This window comes from Pygoscelis adeliae, unplaced genomic scaffold, assembly GCF_000699105.1.
Source record: "Pygoscelis adeliae isolate BGI_AS28 unplaced genomic scaffold, ASM69910v1 Scaffold47, whole genome shotgun sequence".
NCBI lineage: Eukaryota > Metazoa > Chordata > Aves > Sphenisciformes > Spheniscidae > Pygoscelis > Pygoscelis adeliae.
The window spans coordinates 1,309,859-1,328,532 of record NW_008825255.1 but is presented as its reverse complement, the minus strand read 5'-3'; the positions used below and the strand labels follow the sequence as shown (position 1 = coordinate 1,328,532).

The following is an 18,674-nucleotide window of genomic DNA, read 5'->3' as shown; positions in this document are numbered from 1 at the left end:
CATGGGACATTTATTCTGGCCTAGAAATATACCCTGTGTTTAACAGGCAAAGTGAAGAATAACTGAAGGAGATTTCTCAGCAAGCAGAAGCTAATTACATCAACTGAAAATGTCCAGAGCACTTGGGTAACACCCCAACAGGAGTAAACAATGCAGAGAGGGCATTTTACAAGGTCAGCAAGAAAAGATTAAAATGATTTGTGGCATAGGAATGGAAAATTTACCCCTAAGATGAAACCATGAAGCTTAAGGTCATAAAACTACAGACTTATGTCAAGGACTGAAAGAACTCTCCTGGATCTTTGCTTATAAAGATGGTTCAAGACCGCAGCAGCGAAGGTAAAATTCAGTCCCTGGCCCACACTTCAGGTAAAAACATTCAGTTTTACAGCATGGATAGTGTGGATCTAGGATGGGAAGAGAAGTCACAGGGGGATCAGTACAGGTTGGAGGTAGGAAGGTGAGGAAAGATTAATAAATTCTAGTAAGAGGTACTAGGAAGGGTTAGAGATGTTTCACATTCTGGCAGACAGGGATTGGCAGACATTATGGGAGTTCTGAGAAGCTTTGGAGGGATGCACTATGGAAAACATAGATAAAGCATATTAAGAAAAAAACCTGAGCAAATACAGCAAGCGTTCCTAGTTCCTACATATTATAGAGTCTGTATAGCCTGCACATAAACATTAATTCTTATGTCTAAAGTATTTTTCTGCCACATTCCAGAGCCTGAACAGTCACTTAATCTCACTAATATCTTTTGAATCTACCAAAATGTAAGGTTGCCCGTTATGTAACAAAATAAGGAGAGCATATATAATGTCTCTTGAAAGTATTATTCACCTCTATCATCCTTCACTCTGCTGCAAGAGAGCTAGGGAAAATTAAGATTTCCCTCCATCGCTGTCTTCTTGTATTCCTATAACAACATTTTACATGTCTGTGAGCTGAAGCTGTACAAAAGCTTTGATTTCTTATTTTTTGCATTTCAGTTGAAACTTTGACTGATACCCAACAAAATGTAACTACCTTTATATATAGACAAAACCCAAGAAAACCGCCAATCTTTTGTTCTTAGCAAAATTTTATTAACTATATGGAGGTCATAATTTGCTGCAGAACTGGCATGATACCAAGTTTCACCATTTTCCAAAAAATTCCAAGGACTTTCATATTTTTGACATAAATAGGAATCACCATACGCTTCTGCAGCACTTAGGTCATAGAATCATAGAATCATTAAGGTTGGAAAAGACCTCTAAGATCATCGAGTCCAGATTTTCATCCAGATTGCAGAAAACTGACTGGCCATGTCAGTTTCATGGATAAAATTATTTTCAGGATTTTTATGACAGGCTTCCAGGACTTCATGCTCCAAAGATATACTGTCCAAAACATCCAGCCATTACAGAAATCTTTTTTTCAAATATTGAAGATGTTTATGTGATGATACATTCTGCATTTTATCATTCTTATTTGTTATAATAAGACATTATTTTCCATTTGAAAAGCTGAGATATGACCTGGAATCTTTTGGATTTCAGAATCTACATAGATTTGTCTTGTTTCAGCTTTAGTTGTTATAAGAAACAGGTTAAATCTTTCTGCGTTAAATGTTTGAATCTAGAATTAGTTAACTGAAGTTTTTTGTTGTTGTTCTGGTGTTCGTATTTTCTGAGTCTTGAAGCTGTCATCCACAGGATTTCCTTACAACCAGTACTTACAGTTAGTCAAGTCTTTTGTGCTAGGTTTCCATAAAGCAATGTTATGCAATTTAATTCCCTGCTTTTTTACTTCTCTTACCAAGCATGAAACCACCTTGGTAAGTGGTGTGAGAGCTTGCAGTTTGCTCTTAACTGCTGATGTTATTGCTTCCAGCCTGAGCTCCTGTCTCAGGGGCAATTAAAACTGAAGTACCACCTTGTTTGTGTTGGGTTCCATTGCAGGGCATGACCTTAAAATGAGATGTTATTCTGAAAAAGTGATTGTGGAATGGCAAATCCCCTTTCTATCTCAGAGAAGCAGAAAGTGGCAGCAAGAAGCCCATGGGCATTTGCATCAGGCAAAAGAGTGTTGCCAGCAGGTTGAGGGAGGCCATTATTCCCCTGTACACAGCCCTGGTGAGACACATCTGTAGTGCTGGGTCCAGTTCTGAGCTCCAAGTACAAAAGAGAGATTAACATACTAGCGTGAGTCCAGTGAAGGACTGCAAAAGTGATTAAAGGCTTGGAGTATCTGGCACAGAAGGAAAGGCTGAGAAAGCTAGGATTGCTTAGCCTGGAGAAGAGGAGGCTCATGGGGGATCTTATGTATAAATGCTTGAAGGGGGACAGGAGGGTGAAGCAAATAAAGCAAAGTTCAGTGGCGCCCAGTGACAGGACAAGAGGCAATAGGCACAAAAGTAATTACAGGGAATTCCACTTAAACATAAGAAAATGGTTTGGTTTGGGTTTTTTTTTTTAGTTTTCAGGGGGTTTTTTTGTGGTGTGTGTGGTCATACATTGAAACAGGTTGCCCAGAGAGGCTGTAGAGTCTCCATTCTTGGAAATATTCAAAACCAAACTGGACAATGTCCTGAGCTATCTGTAGTAGTTGACCATGCTTGGAGCGTGGCGGTTGAATTAGGTGATCTCCAGAGCTCTCTTCCAACTGCAACCATTCTGTAATTGTGTAAAGTTCAGTATTGGTAGGTGGGTACCTACCTATGTGTGTAGGTAGGCCAAGCCAGGAAAACTCTTCTTTTCCTGCTATTAACACACTTATTTGCCTGGAGAGCTGGGAGGTAGGACCTTCTTTGAGCTGGAATTTGATGTTTAGCATTTCCAGTGATAAAGATGTCTACCTCAGTTATTCTAAGTTTAAACAGTAGGAAGGTTAGAGGCATCGAAGGATAAATGCTCTTTAAGAAATAATTATTTTTGTATGATAAAGATTCCCCTTTCCCCCACACTCCCAATTTTAAGACCTAGTCTACGATGATCCCTTTGTATAGTTGTTTAGAATTTTTACTTGTTTAGGATTATATGATTGGGAAAAATTATTAGGATTTAGTTCAGGAATTCAGTATTTTGGTCTTTTTAAAGTATTGCCCATTTCTAAAATAATCTGAAAATCTGCATAAGTAGTTTTTATTATTTCTTACAAAGTAGGTTTATATGCCAGTGGATTAATAAAATTACTTGCATGTTCAGAGCTTGTATTTGTTTAGTTTTTAACAAATTATATTCTGGAGACGTGTTACGGTTTCAGAATATTTATGGGGCTGCATTTAATGGCAGTTTCTTTTGCCTGCTCTGGAGCACGTGCCATGGTGGTTTTAAGTGTGCTGTGCGTGTTTGACAAGTTAGAAACTTAGCAATCCCCCTCAGTGCTGAGCCACACTGTCTCAGGCTTTGTTTTTGTTGGCTGGTATCCAGTACCATGCTATAAAATACATTGGCTTGACAGTAGAAAGTGGAGAACCACATTAACTACAAAGTTTGAAAAGGCTGGCTAAACACATGCAATAAATATTAATAAAAGAAAAGGCCACCCACCTTTGACCTTCGTACTTGTTCTTAGCTTTGTGTGTTTTAGAGTTACCGTAGCATTTTGAGCATTACATAACAGTACGTAAGAATCTCTTACTTAAATGAAACCGTTTATTAGCAATCCTGTACTGCTTATTTTGGTCACTTGTGGCAGGGATCATGAACATAATACATTATGAGAATTCTACTTTGTACTTCAGAGTTACCTGTAAAAAGTTTGTTGTCCTTTAGTTGTCTCATAATAAGCAAGCCAGGTATATTTGTACCTGTAAGTGAATCGGAAGGTATAATGTTGTATCTATATCTATGTAGAAGGAGTATGTTTTACAGAGGAACCTTGTCAAGTATGGTCAGTTGATTCAGGTAAACTCATCTCACTCAATTTTTCTTCTTAAATAAGAACACAAAGCAGAAAAACAGCTCAGAAGAGGTCATCCGTCATCTTGTAGTAAAATGAAGTTCTGATTCATGATGGCTGAATGGGCTTCAGAATTTTTTCAATATTTTTAATGTAACATAACATTAAAAAAAAAAAAGGTATCTGGACCGAACCAGAAATATTACGGAACATGAAATGGGATGTGATTCAGGAGTCACTAGAGCTGATACATAACCATTCTCTTCCAGATTAGATGGTTCTCATCTCCCAGGTTATAGTGCTGTATTACACCCTTAATTGTATTTTAGCTTTGCTGTGTTTCTCGTGTTAAGACATCAGTGGTTCCCATTTTATGAATTTCATGTGCTGTATTATGTAAAAAAAAAGTATATATAGATACTTTAATGATAGATGGATGATAGTGGTTGAATATTGAGTTATTAATTCACTTTGAGAAGAGTTTATTCCTGTTTTTTGAGAAAGAAGAAGAAGTAAGCTTGGGGGAAAAAAGGGCTAGAAAAATGAGCATTGTTCAGTGAAATACTAACAGGATGATGCATCCTGCTAGCTCTGGACGCATTTATTGCATAGGTAACACAAACACTGTTAAGACCTGTCTTCAGTCTTGGACAGTATCCCTTTAAAGAGTTACTATCTCTCAAAAATAGATACTTCCCCCCCCCAGTTAGTCAGATGCACATACAGGTTTTGTGTTTGTGTTAAGATGTGTTGTCCTTCATGGCAGATTGTGCCCGCTTCTTTGGCTCTCTTGAGTCAGAAGCTCAAGCCTAACATTCTGTGCTGGCCTGCTGAATCAGACTGAATACAGCAATCACATGGAGATTCAAAGTCACATGGAGAACCATGCTGTGTGTATAAAAGAACAATACTCTTAATGTCTGAAAATGAGTTTCCCCACTGACCAGAAGGGTGACAGATCTGTGAGACATTGGCTTCAAATACCAAGTTCTTCTGGGTGCTGTGGGGAAGAAAGAACCAAGAGTGAAAATCAGCTGCTCTTCGTTTCTGCAGTCAGCGAGGGAAAGGTCAGCACTGCGTGAGAAGGGAAAAAGAGATAAAGTAAAGAACAGGGTGGAAGAATTAAGAAGTAAAAATAAAAATGCAAAAGTCATGAAGGCCTGCATTGCTATATCTGAAGCACTTCATTGTTCTCCTTCAAATCCCACGAACGCCCTGTAGCAGTTAGCCTGTGGAAACCACTGGTTATCACACTGCCACCAATTTGTACTTCCTTCTCTGCCTGCATCTGTGTGTTGTCATTCCTTTTACATTGTATTCTGCTCTGGAGAGGAACTTTTATTCATTTACATATTCATTCATGTGCTTAAGCTTGTTCTTGCTACAGTGTGACTTCACTATTTGACAATATGAATAGTAATTCTAAGATCCAAATGAATGACCAACTATCAATATGTTCCTTTATTTCAGAGTGTTGTGCGTTGCCTTTGGCATCCCAAGCTGAACCAGATCATGGTCGGTACAGGAAATGGTTTGGCCAAAGTGTACTATGATCCTGTCAAAAGCCAGAGGTACGTAATCATGATTAATGATGAAGAACATTATTTCTTTCTCAAATTCAGCTTGATTCTGTGGTTCTATGATTATACTAAGAAATGAGAAAAACTGGTTTAGTAACATTTGTTTTGCAGAGTTTTACTTATTTAGTAACAGTAGAAAGAAAAAAAAAACAGTTTTTGAAAAGCAGCGCGTTTTCCTCTGGACTTTTCATGGTGCAGTGTGCTGGCTGTTCTACCTGAATTTACAAACACTTTCATTTTTTAATTGCATGAAATCTGCAGTAAGAATAACCAACCTGTCATCTGATCTCTTGGAGGTTGCTGATGTGGTGTTATTGAAGGGATATATTGTATTTAGTCATATTTTTTGATGTCTTTTTTTTTCCTGAAGTAAAAATCTTGTTTAGAAGTATTAGCTTAAACTTCAGTGTCTGTGAAGTAATACTGGAAGACCCAATTTGAGAGGGGGCAAACCAAGAAAGCACGTTCCCATCTTTCTGCTGGTCTTCTCCCCCACCCCCACCTATCACGTGCGGATTTTGCCTATACATCTAATGGATAGGTGGTAGTGATTCATCAGAAGGTAACTTGTCAGCCTGGAATGAAAAGAATAGGACTTAGCTAGTCTATAAATGTTTCTTTTGCAATTAATTTGCTTTTACCATCTGGATTGGCTGGAGAACTGGGGCATGCTTCCTTCCTGTCAGCAGGGGGGAAATGTACACTTCATCTATACTGAATGGTATGAAAAAGATGTTCTTCCCCTATACGTGCTCATCTTTGTTTCACTGGCATCCAAAAACATACTGTGTTACAGTTCACAGTTTCTGGATACTTACTGTGACCTGGACACTTGGATATGAAGTTAAACTCTGGTTTACGAGATTATCAGAAATAAGTTCTCTTTTTCTGGTCTTTGTCAATTTAGAGAACATGACAGTTGGTCATCATTGTTTGGACCCCTCTCCAGAGGCAGCCTGAGTCTCCTAGGCACAGACCACAAGAGCCCTAGCTGTTTTGTGCCCAGTTTGTTTCCTGGTACTTATCATGAGGAGGAAAATACCACCAGTTTAAATCAGTCTTGCTGCAGCCAGGCTTATGCAGTCTTTCCTGCTGCAGTGTTACAGACACCTCTGGTTAGATAACTGCCACCTCTGCTGCTTAGGAAGAGTACTAGGAGCAAATCGTTGCCCATGTTTGGAGAGGAGTCTTTCAATGTGCATGCTAAAAGTACTGTGGACAAATGAAGTGTGAAATGAATCTTCCACCCTTATTTCCACATATCATATAAATTGCTCTATAACAGAAACGCTAATCTCTCTATCCTCCTTCACATGTCCATGGACAGGCAAAGATATGCACATTCATGAATATTTGAAGTGCTATATAATTTTGTTGAGACTGTCTTGAATAAAAAATGGTTTCTGTTTGATATAAACAGACCAACTGAACTGCTCTGTTTCCTCCTAGGGGAGCAAAATTATGCGTGGTCAAAACAAAACGAAAAGAGAGACAAGCAGAGACTCTTACACAGGATTACATTATAACACGTAAGGAATTTAAACATATCTTTATAGCAGCATCCTTAGCTCTTTCTCAGGTTTGAAATTATTTGCAGATCATTTAGCTTTATATTTTCCCCTCTAAAAAGTTGCAGTCTTTCACTAAGTATTGATCATTGGTGTGAGATGTTAGTGCTTCATACAAATGTTTTTTGTAGCCTTGCACAACCAGGAAGGTATATATTCTGTATGCTCTGTAAAGTTGTTAATAATGGTTGGTTTCTAGATTGTGATGCACCTGAAAGCCTGAAAGGACAACTGCCTTAAAAAAAATAATACCCAAACAAAAACCTCCTTCTTAAATCTTCATTTTTGTATAACTAAATTTGTGAGTGTAGATGGTTTTAGGAAATGTTTCGCCACCTGGGAGCATTAACAGTACCAGTGGCAAAATCAGAGACATTAGAGATAGGTCTTGAACAAATTCCAAGTGATTTTTCAAAATTTAGAACTTGCCCAGAGTTGTATGGGGTTTTAAATAGCTCAAATATCTCTCTAGCCTCAGGGTCATACTTATATAAGATCTTACATTCATATTAAGGCTCACTGATGCATAAGAAATAGTTACCACTGTTACTATAAAATGTTTAGTGATCTGCCTTTTGCCAAAGGGCAAATTTTACAAGGAGATGAGGGGATCGACTGAGATATCTTGGCCCTCCCCATTAGCATTGCCTTACATAGTGTTTCCTTATGTGAAAGGAGAACAATCACACAGTTGTGCTGTCCTGTTTCTCCTCATCCTCTTCCAGTTCCATGGTGTTTGGATTCAGCTCTGTTTTCCAGTAGTCTTGGTCTTATCTAACTAAAACCATTTCTGTACAACAAAGTAGTTGTTTGGCAGCAATAAACAAAAAGAAAGTTTAGAATGAGAAAGTCTGGGCAGTTTTGGTAACCAGGCCCATATAGGGGCACTTTAGTTCTGGGTTCCCATCTCGGGTGCTTTCCAGCCACAGCTGTCTCCTACTTACTGCTCCAGATGTGCAGCTCCAGTTTTTGGGTAGCAGTGGGTAAAGTAGCAGCTGGCAAAGACCAGGGATATTTATCTCCTTTGGGTGCTCTTCTCAATCCATCCTTACTACAGCCTTGACTATATCAGCACATGGTCTATTATCTAAATACGTTGTGTGCACTGTTGTTAGGATTCATAGTTTAAAGAACTTTTGTGACTTTTAAAAAACTTTCTGCTTAAAATCCAATGGAACTTGTGTATTCAATGGCATTTATAAATGCCATTCAAAGCTTTAGGTCCCAATTATGCAAAGTTACAGAATTTTGTCACCGAATTTTAGCTGTTTAACTGTTTCTTCCACATAATTTTGAAACTAAATAAGGATATTTCCGTATAAAGCAATGCAGAAAAATGTTGTAAGGATTTGCTTTGCAAATGTTTAAGTTTGTTGCATATTTTGGAAACTTTTCAGAGGCTAGATGTCTGTCTTTTAAGCTTACAGATAGAACTGGAAAGAACTGAAGATCTCAGAAGTCCTTTTGCAAAGTGAACTGACCCCTTTTTCCTTCTTCTCCTTCTCCTCTTCCCCCCCTTCCCCCCCTTGGACTTGTAGCTGCTCTTTAATCTCAGGGTTGCCTGTAATGGCTATTTAAAATGCAGGAATGTTGTTTTGAGGGATTAGGTGTTACTTTTAAAACACAGGAATACGCAGTTTGGGTTTCCCTTAGGCAACCTTGACTCCACAAATGGCAAAATGTGGATTGTGCGTGTCACCTCAGATGCTCTATGCAAATCGATCAAGCTTAGTGCTTGCCAGCAAATTGTCCCAGGCATTTCATACTTCATGAAATCTGCAAAAATAAAACCTAAACATTTATTTCCAAAGATCTACTGCTATGTCACCTGGCTGTGACTTCACTCAGTCTAATAAATTGACCAGGCTTCCAGGAATAAGCTGAAAAATCAAACTGATAGTTCCCTGGATGCTGCCTTCCGGTTTTTATTCAATATAGAGCCAGTGCCCCTAAATTAAAGATTTGTTTGGCTTTTGTCTTTGTTGGGTCTTTTGACACCAACACAATTTGTGAGAGCTAAACCTCACCACAAGAAAACCGTGTCCCTTAACATGGTGTTTCTCTGTTGCTGACAAATGTGTCTCTTGTCTGAGCAGACCAAAACCATTACTGTGATTGAAGATACTGTAGCATGTTTATGAGGAAATAGAAGTTTTAAATCCTGATAATTTAGCCAGATTGTCTCAGTTATGGGTATTCTTCCAACCTCAATTAATCTCATAATTTACAAAAGAACACGATTGTGACTTCAGATGCAGAAACATTACATTTTGGATCATTGAGGGGATTCCGCCCCTCTCTGTTTCAGATCCAAGAATGCATCTAGGGTTTTATCATGCTTTTAGAGTATTAGAAAGCTGTAGAAACATGGAAAGTTCAGAGAAGAGCAATCGGTTGGTCACAGTGCTAATGTTGAGAACTGAATGGCAGAGGAATAAATTAAATATGCATAAACTGTGCAAACAGTATTTTAGATGAAAGGCTCCTGCCTGAAGGAACCCTGGAAATCCGGCTGCTTTCATCTTTGAAAAATCCAGCAGAAAGAAGACCTCTGAAAAACACCTCAGTAAACCACTGCTTGGATACAGAAGAACTGGAAGGCTGCTTCTGCCACCTTTTCCATTGCAAGGAAGAATGCCAGTCTTTGTAATTAAAACCTTAAAAAGAAAATGGAATTTCTAACATTTCTTTTTCTCCAAACTGTGACCTTTCAGCCCATGCGCTTCCAATGTTCCGTGAACCACGACAGCGAAGCACCAGGAAACAGCTGGAGAAAGATAGGCTGGACCCCATGAAGTCTCACAAACCTGAACCTCCAGTAGCAGGACCAGGTAATCTAGGCATAATTATTTCAGACTGTCTTATGCCAAAGGGACTGTCATGCTTGGACCCTACACTTGTTCGGATTTGCATTCAAACTTTTTTGGGTGGCAACTCTACTGTACATGTATGGGCAGTGTCCAGCACTGTAAGATGTTGGTCTTTGATTGAAGTGCTTGCCTGGAATAAAGTAATAATCACAATGATTTACTTTAAATTATATAATCAGTAAAACACTTACATGAATGCAGCTCTAAATTAGACTCTTCCTATAGTATTAAATAACTTCTTTGTATCATGTCACTGTTACAGACACAATACAACATTTCTCTGTTTATTTCTTAAATATTTTTCTCTAAAATACTTGTTCTTTTTTTTTGCTACAGGTCGCGGTGGGCGTGTTGGAACTCATGGAGGTACCTTGTCATCATATATAGTCAAGAATATTGCACTGGATAAGACAGATGATAGCAACCCTCGAGAGGCTATTTTACGTCACGCAAAGGAAGCGGAGGAGAATCCATACTGGGTTGCTCCGGCGTATGCTAAGTAAGGAAACAATTAAAAATACAAGTAATATTTCTGGAAGCCAGTGGGAGTTTAGTAAAAATAGAAGACACACATTTTTAATGGTATACTTTGCCTTTCCTGGATTGCTGCTGCGAATGTGTAAACCAAGAATATGCCATACTCTTTTATGAAGATAAGAGCTTCTAGGAGGTTAAATTGTTGAAAAATTACATTTCCATTCTTAAATTGTACCTATCAGTGCTAGAAAATTATTTTAAAGCTTTCTAAGTTGATTAGAATTTAGAATCTTCTCCAAATCAATGTCTGAATTTGCAATATACCTTTTAATAAGGTACTGTCCTATTGACAGATTGGGATGATAAGTTTTCCAGTGTGCCCTCTAGTTCTGACTGATTTGTAGGTTAAACCTTCAAAATATTTACTTGGTGTTCTGACAGCGTATTTTAGATGATTTCTCAAATGTCGTAAGTTTTTATTTGATTTTTCCTACATAAGGACTTGTTGTTAAAGGTATAGCAATGTTAAAAATTGCACTGATAAAATCTCCTACCAAAAATTCAACGTAAAGAAATAAGTGTTAGTTGTTGTTATGTAAATTAAAGAGCATCATTAAGATTATGGTAGTAAAATCTCAGTAATCCCACAGATGGTAACTTACTCAGTTTAAATTGTATGTGTGAGTGTGGTATTTGTGTGTATGTGTTACAATGAAAATTGTGCAATATGCTTCTAGAATGCTTTCTACCAAAGATTTTTTTCTAAAAATAAATACATTCACAATAGTACTAAAATAAATACTAAATAAATGCATTTCATGCTAATGAACACAAACTACCACTTTGAAAATTACTAAAATGTTCACATTTTGTTATTATCGTTGATGTTTTTGTTACACAAAATCATCTACCTAGTATAAGTTATAAGTAGCATTTTCAAAATGCATAAGGAAAAGGCTTTGAAGAGATTAAATAGTCTGCACAGAACAGTCTGCCAATAACAAACTTTTTTTTTCTTGTTTGCAGCCCAGTGTTTTATCTACTAGGCTGTACGTTCGTTAGTACTTTACTGACGGTACTTTCTTTATTAGTGTGTAGCTCTTTAGTGAAACAATCACCACCTCTTTCCAGAAACTCAAAATATAGTAAGAATCACAGCTGTTTCTAGCGGTGACACTTGTTTTCTGACTTGACCCACGTGTTCACAAAGATATCCGAATAGCTGTTCCAAAGCAGCTTGAGAATGTCAGTGACCCAGCCTGGCTTTGACTCAGTAATTAAAAAGTATGGCATACTGGTAGTTAATAAGTATGGCATTTGATGTTGTACATCAAATCAATGCATTATACAGTATCACCCTTGGTACCAAAGAAGGAATATTTGAAAGCCTGATTCTGTAACAGGTGTTGTAATGAATATGCAGAGTATTGATTTTTAATTGTTTGAGAGTTCATGTTTGCTAGAGATTAAATTTACTTTGAATGTGTAGGCACCTGGATTTATTTGAGATATGCAACTGTACATTCTCAAAAGTAAATAGATACCTACCATCAGGTAGGTAGATAGCTCAGTATATTTTTGGCTCAGTAACTTCATTGATTGTATATTAAATTTCATCCCTGACACCTGCAATGTAGTAGACATGAAAGTTTTAAAATATAGCTGTATTACAGAAGGCTTACTGTGTCAGGTGGGCAGATCTCATTACAGTTTCTTGTTAAAGATGTAGCTGCAGGGGAAGAAGAGAGCTGGCTGAGAGGTGGGGAGGATGCAAGTCCAGACTGCTATTAACTTACACACCAGACGGTGATATGTATGTGGAGGGGTTGGACTGTAGCCAACAGCATGCTGCCTTGATGGTTTTGTCAGCTGATAAATCTCATGCCAGTGAAACTGCCGTTATCCTTGCTTTAAAAGCTTGACTTTCAGATGTACTCTATGCAAAGAGCATTTTAAAAATTATTTATTGTTGTTGTTGTCGTTATTATTGGCTAAGACACTGAAGTGCAAAAACTTTCTTTAGCTGCTTGCCTGCACACACAGATAATATAGAAAGCTGTGTTAATTATATCCTATATCTGACCTTACAGGGCATGTATGTTTACCCTCTATGTAAAGCATCTTACTGAGGTTCTTACAGATGCATATTTAATAAAATATGCAAATTACAAGTAATGGATATAAATTATCACATAATACTGGATTGTAAGAGTGTCCCTGGTGGCCCTGATAAAATCAGGAGTTCGTTGAAAACTGGATGCTTTAGCTATAGCATAAGATATACTGTAGAGTTAGGAAAAGTGATATTCTGATACATACTTAAAATTACATACTCTCTTGAGACCTAAAAACCATACATCCAGTACGTTTCATTTTTTTAAGTAGTATTTATTCTTTTTACTACTTTATTTGTCTGCCGTCAGTTTTTCCACATTTCTTGTAGTAAATTTTCACTTCAATATGGTACAAAACTATCCACTTGATATATCTCTTGTTTGACAAGGCTTTTGTTTTTGTGTTGTCTAACAGATGGTTATTCACTTACAGTTTTTCATTCTGCTTCTTAAGTAAATGTCTAAGGAAACTATAGTTACTTTCTTCAGTGATGGTTATTAAATAATTTTAGACTGAAAAGACTAAGAAATGCTCTTTTTCTGGTTGATCTGAGTTTTCATAACTCTGTGATGACTGGGTTAGAGTTTGTCTGGTCCTGATTCATACTGATTAGTTCCTTCTAAATCAGATAACTGATTTCATGCTTTTTTAATTGTATTTTTCACTTCAGTAATTCTTGTAAGAAATACCTGCAACATGACTTGTGCTGTTAGTTTATACATTGTATGTAAAAATATTTCCTTTTTGTTGGAGTTAAAGGTGCCTAATTTATTCTTGAAGCCATATAGTCATTTGCATTATTTATCACTTGAAATTTCTTCAAGCTTGTTATCATTAGCCTGACCTTTCTGTTTCTTCTAAAACTTGAGCCAGAAAAAGAAGGGGAAGTACATAAGAGGCAAAAGGATGGGTGAAAAAAGATATGCTGCCGGAAAGGGTACTGGGGATGATATACATGCTGAATCAGGAGATGACATGTCACAGAAGCCCAGTGTGAATAAAGTGTCAAAAAAGGTGTGATCAACACAGCAGAAAAGTCATAATGGATGAGGATAAAGAAAAGATCTTGAGATTTTTCAGGAAAAATCTTGTTAGAGACCTTGGCAAGAGCGATTCCAGTGGAGTGAAAGGAAAGGAAGGACAGATTGAAGATTTCGAGTAAAGAACCACAGGAAAGAAACTTGAGGCATCAGTTGTAAATGTTTGAAAATTACATTCTTTGTGAGCTGTTTGTTTTAACACAGCTGTACAGAGATACTATAATGACTTCAGATGTCCCTCTGAAGGATCATCGGGAATTACTGAGCATTGTAGCTGACGGCCTAATCAGGACCAGATGTAGCTCTCTTCTATACCCTAGGGAAGGTGAGGGTGAAATTTCCCTCCCTACCAAGATAGACCAGAGTTCTTAGAAAATACCTTTCAGTTCAGTGATGTTGCCCCTATCTTGCTGTCTTTGCCATTGCTGCTTGTCACAGGCAAAAGGGAATGACTTGAAGCAACAGCCTGTAGCTGTGCTGTGTTCACTGAACTTTTTCTCAATGGTAGTACCAGTGTGTGAAGTGTTAGTCATGTAGTGGCTCAAGTATCTTTAGTTGAAGAAGCAGGACTGAACAGAATGTTTTGTAACAGTGATTTTGTTGGCAGATGCTGGTATATTTAAGCTAAATCTTTTTTGGAAATCGGTAATGTTGAGAGGGAGGCCCCTGAGATTCAGAGAAGAGTCAGGCTGGTTGGTGGGGTAAGGAATACAAAGGGGCCTGATCCTGAAAACCTTCACTTTTCAGTCTGGAAGTAGCCTTTATGACATTATTCTGGTTTCCAAGCATGCTTGAAAGTCTTCTTTTTTCTTTGTTTCAGTGCAATATAAACAGAAATTTCAAAAGTTACTGTGACATGAGTCATATGCTGTGATATGCAATTGTCATCTCCAGCTGGTTTAGCTGTAGCAGTATTTTTTTAGCTGCTAGTCTATGAACCTCAGATGTCAATGAGCTACTTTTATTGGATCCCTGAAAGGTAGCTAAGAAAAACAACCCATAACCAGAGGGATTATGGTGACTCTAAAGCAGTCTGCATGGCCCCTGGAAATTTTTTTAGGGGTCTGCATATCTGAATATGTTGAAAACCACTGAAATAAAGAGAAGCACGCAGTATGAATAAATTATATTAGTTTGTTTTCCCAGTTTTGTTTGTAGCCTGTTAGTGTAACCCACAATAGGAACGCATTTGTCAGTGTATGAGATACTGGTTTCAGCTGACAGCCATGTGGAAGCACAGGATCATAGAACAATTTAGGTAGGAAGGGACCTCTGGAGGTCATCTAGTCCAACCTCCTGCTAAAATCATGTTCACTTAGATCAGGTTGCTCAGGTCCAATTAGATTCAGGTTGTTCAGGGACTTGCCCAGCCAAGTTTGAATCTCCTCAAGGATGGAGATTCCACAACATGTCTCTGGGCAGCCTGTTCTAGCAGTCTGATTGGCAGGCATAGGATGCCATTGCTAAATCCATGCTGGCTGTTCCCTGTCACCTTCTTGTCCTTCACGTGCCTGGAAATGCCTTCCACGGGGATTTGTTCCATAGCCTTCCCAGGGACTGAGGTTAGGTAGACCATCCTGTAGTTCCCCAAATCCTCCATTTGCCCTTCATAAAGATGATGACGTTTGCCATTTTTAGTCATGGAGAACCTCCCCCAATCACCATGAGCTCTCAAAGATGATAGAGTGCCCTTGCAATGACATTGGAAGCTCCCTCAGTACATTTGGATCCATCTCATCCGGTCTCATGGATTTGTGTGTGTCCAATGAGCTACGTACTCCCTCTCTCTGTTGTCTTCTGTTGGTAATGTCTCACTCCCTCCCAAAACTGCTGGTAGTGTAGGGAGGGGTCCTTGAAGAACTGAGGACAGACCTCCTCAGGGAAAACGAAGCCAAAAAAAGCACTGAGTATCTTGACCTTTTCCATATCCTACATTAGTGGGTTACCTGCCCCATTGAGCACATTTTCCTTAGCATTCCTTTGGCTGTCAGTGTAGTTGTAGAAGCCCTTAGTGTTGCCTTTCACATTTCTTTCCAGTTTCAACTCCAGCTGAGCTTTGGCTTTCCTAACTCCGTTCCTATATGTTCACGTAATGCCTCTGTTCCTCTTGGAAGCAGGCTGTCCCTGCTTCCTCTGTCTGTGATCTTCTTTTTTGGGATTTGGGGTTTATCTCAGTCAGGAGATCCCTGCGCATCCATACTAGTCTTCTGCCAGACTTCACTTTCTGCACACGGGATGGAATGTGTTTTGAGGACACCTCAAAGATCAACGAGCTCTCCTGGGCCCGTTTGCCCTCCATAGCAGTCTCCTTGGCAGATCCCTAACAAACTGAAATCAACCCCCAAAGTCAAGGATAAATAAAATTGAGAAAGTTGATGGGGGAAAAAGAACACAGCTTTCCACATGTATTATTTAGCCCTCAGAAAGAAAAATATTTTGAAGTAGTAAACCTGTCTTGATAATTTTTGTATAAATATTAATCATGCAGCAAACTCCTACTATACTAGCAATCTCTAGTGCAGTTACTAAGCAGAAAAATCTGTGTTTAAATTAAATGGTCACTACTGATAATGCTATGATGAAAACAGTGTTTTCTATGCTTATGTCTTAAAAATGGTCAGTCATATGAATCACCCTAGGTGCCCCAGTTACCACTCTGTAGCTTGTGGAGGTGGAACAGTTTACATTTCAGCTGAGCTGAAGCTACAGCCATTTCATGCTAATTTTAAAAGACGAGATAGCAAGCAAACTTGATTTCCTCTGTATGTTTTTGCTTTAACTGGTTACTGCTAGATTATGCTACAGTTTCTCCCCCCTCCCCCTGCCCCCCAGCTTTACTGGACTCAGTAGCATACTTACATTAGCTGAAGTCCGTAACTTCTCTGTGCCACTCCTATCCTGGAAAATATGTTGGTTCTGCTGCTTGTTGCACAAATTAAGTCTTTCTTCTTCGTTGGAAGTTTCTAACCAAAATTATGACAGTTGCAGATTTTGTGGTCAGAAATGATAGGTTTACACTTGATTAGTTGCACTTTACTAACAAGCATCTCAATACTGATCTGATGTGATCCTATATGGCATTTAGATACCTTTCTGTCTATTGTGATAAAAGGAAGGTACACTGTTAAAATGGGCTAAATAAACTTCCATCAATATCTTTTGAAAAAAAGAGAAGATGATTCCATATATTCCACCTCTTCCGCAGCTAACAAAATCCAGTATTTCGGCCAATAAAGCCTTCATCCCTGGTGTCTGTTTTGGATTGAATGTTGATTTTATTTATTTATTTATTTTTAAAGCCTCCTTCAGTGATTGGTTAAGTAGAGTTTATGTAACTATTTTCTAATGAAATTTTTAAATTGGAAATTTTTTTAAAATCTTAGTTCTGCTTTCCAAGGGGAGCAGAATGACTCATCTAACTTCCAGTAGTGTAGGTCCTCACCTGGGTACAAGGTCTGTTTAGGTGTAATGAGATGTACAGCCTGCACCCAGGGACCATGTGCCAGTAGAGTCCCACAGTAGGACCATCTCTGGAACATCTTAGTATATTCCTTACCTCCATGGCAAGTTTGGACAATGGAGGAGAAGGCAGGCCAATAGAAAGATCCTGTATATAAGGGAAGTTGTCTTTGACTAGTTTTGGTGACTTTAAATCTCTTTTCTGCCACATATTTAGGGAGTGGAGAATCCTGCTCTTCTATAGCTGATGGCTTGCTATTACTCTTCCAAGTCAGTGGCAATATTGAACTATGCCTATTGTGTTAAGTAAGGTAGACACAATTTTGTTAAAGTTTATGCATTTTGTAGGGTCTGCCAAATAACAGTTGTTATAGTGCTTCACATCCTTAGACTGCTGTAGAAGCATTAGTTAATACATTAATGAGATGAGGACTGCCTTGGCTGCATTTTACACTTTGTTGTGTCTGTTGTAATGAGAAGTCAAGCACAGCCATCATCAGAAAACTAGTAGTTTCAGCTCCACAGTGATAGTGCTGAGAATTAGGTTGGAAAAGGGGACCATGCAGTGATTGAAGTGTAAAACAGGGGAACTGAATGTCCAAACAGTTTATTGAAATGCTACTTGATACTGTGTTCGTTTAAAAAGTAATCAATAATTATTTTTATAAAGTTTAAGTTTTATTTAAAATACGAGTAAACAGTGCAGGAATAGATACCATCAAGCTTGGCTGTAGGATACACTGTGTTCTCATATGAAGATCATTAGGTTTTTTATGTTACAGTAGTGTTGGATAAAGTCTCTGGAGATTAAACTGTTTTTTTCATGCATAGGCTAAGCCAGGTTTCTGGCTTAGCTGTTCTGTTTTCACTTACTGGCTGCTGTCATACTACAGTGTATCAAAATGGAGGTTTCTTTTTTTTAAAGTCATAGAATGAGAAGAATTGCGGCTTCATTTTTCTAGCATTGTATGAAATTGATTTGTTCCTCTCTTCTATCTTAATTTTATTTGTGGAATACCCAGATAATGATTGCGAGCTGACGAGGAGATAATACTTGCAAAAGATGTGTGTTTGTTGTGCTTGTTCTTTGCCTGAGAGCTGCAAGTTTCTTCAGTTCTTAGAAGGTTAGTTGCTAGGATTATGTTGAAAATGAAAAACGGGCAAGTCTAGGATGCTTTTTTTAAGGATAGAAAGGATGTCATTTGTGTCTAGTGCATGTCTAATATAGTTTCTGATAAAGAATTGTGGTCTGACCATTATTTTAATCTTTTTCATGTTTTCTAGAACACAGCCAAAAACAGTTTTTGCAGAAGTGGAACCAGAAGATGATGAAACAGACAAGCCAGAGTGGAAGAAACGTAAAATTTGAAAAACTCGGTTTAAAGAATAATTTTAGAGCATTTGAAACAAAGTGCAGCATTTATTTCTTTATTTTGAGTAGTGGATTAAAATTTGAAAGCAAAAATTACTTCAGTTCATAAAACTTGCTGCAGTGTAAAAAGGAATTGTTGTATTACACTGGATTGTAGTCCTACATCTGAATTTTGTAATATAGAATCATAGAATCATAGAATCATAGAGGTTGGAAGAGACGTCGAAGATTCTCGAGTCCACCCATCCACCCAACAACACCATGCCCACTAAACCATGTCCCTAAGCACCTCATCACCTCATCTA

The 18,674-nt window shown here is 38.1% G+C and overlaps 1 protein-coding gene across 1 annotated transcript in view; it reads left to right on the top strand.

Annotated features, from left to right (window-relative positions):
- The window catches only part of WDR70 (WD repeat domain 70), a 145,438-nt gene extending 126,896 nt beyond the window's left edge, over window positions 1-18,542 (top strand). Inside the window, exons 13-17 of the mRNA XM_009329454.1 lie at window positions 5,359-5,459; window positions 6,918-6,997; window positions 9,751-9,867; window positions 10,243-10,405; window positions 18,282-18,542. Coding sequence (XP_009327729.1) covers window positions 5,359-5,459; window positions 6,918-6,997; window positions 9,751-9,867; window positions 10,243-10,405; window positions 18,282-18,366 — 546 coding nt within the window. The 3' untranslated portion in view covers window positions 18,367-18,542. The remainder of the gene's footprint in view (window positions 1-5,358; window positions 5,460-6,917; window positions 6,998-9,750; window positions 9,868-10,242; window positions 10,406-18,281) is intronic.
- Window positions 18,543-18,674: the final 132 nt, after the last annotated feature.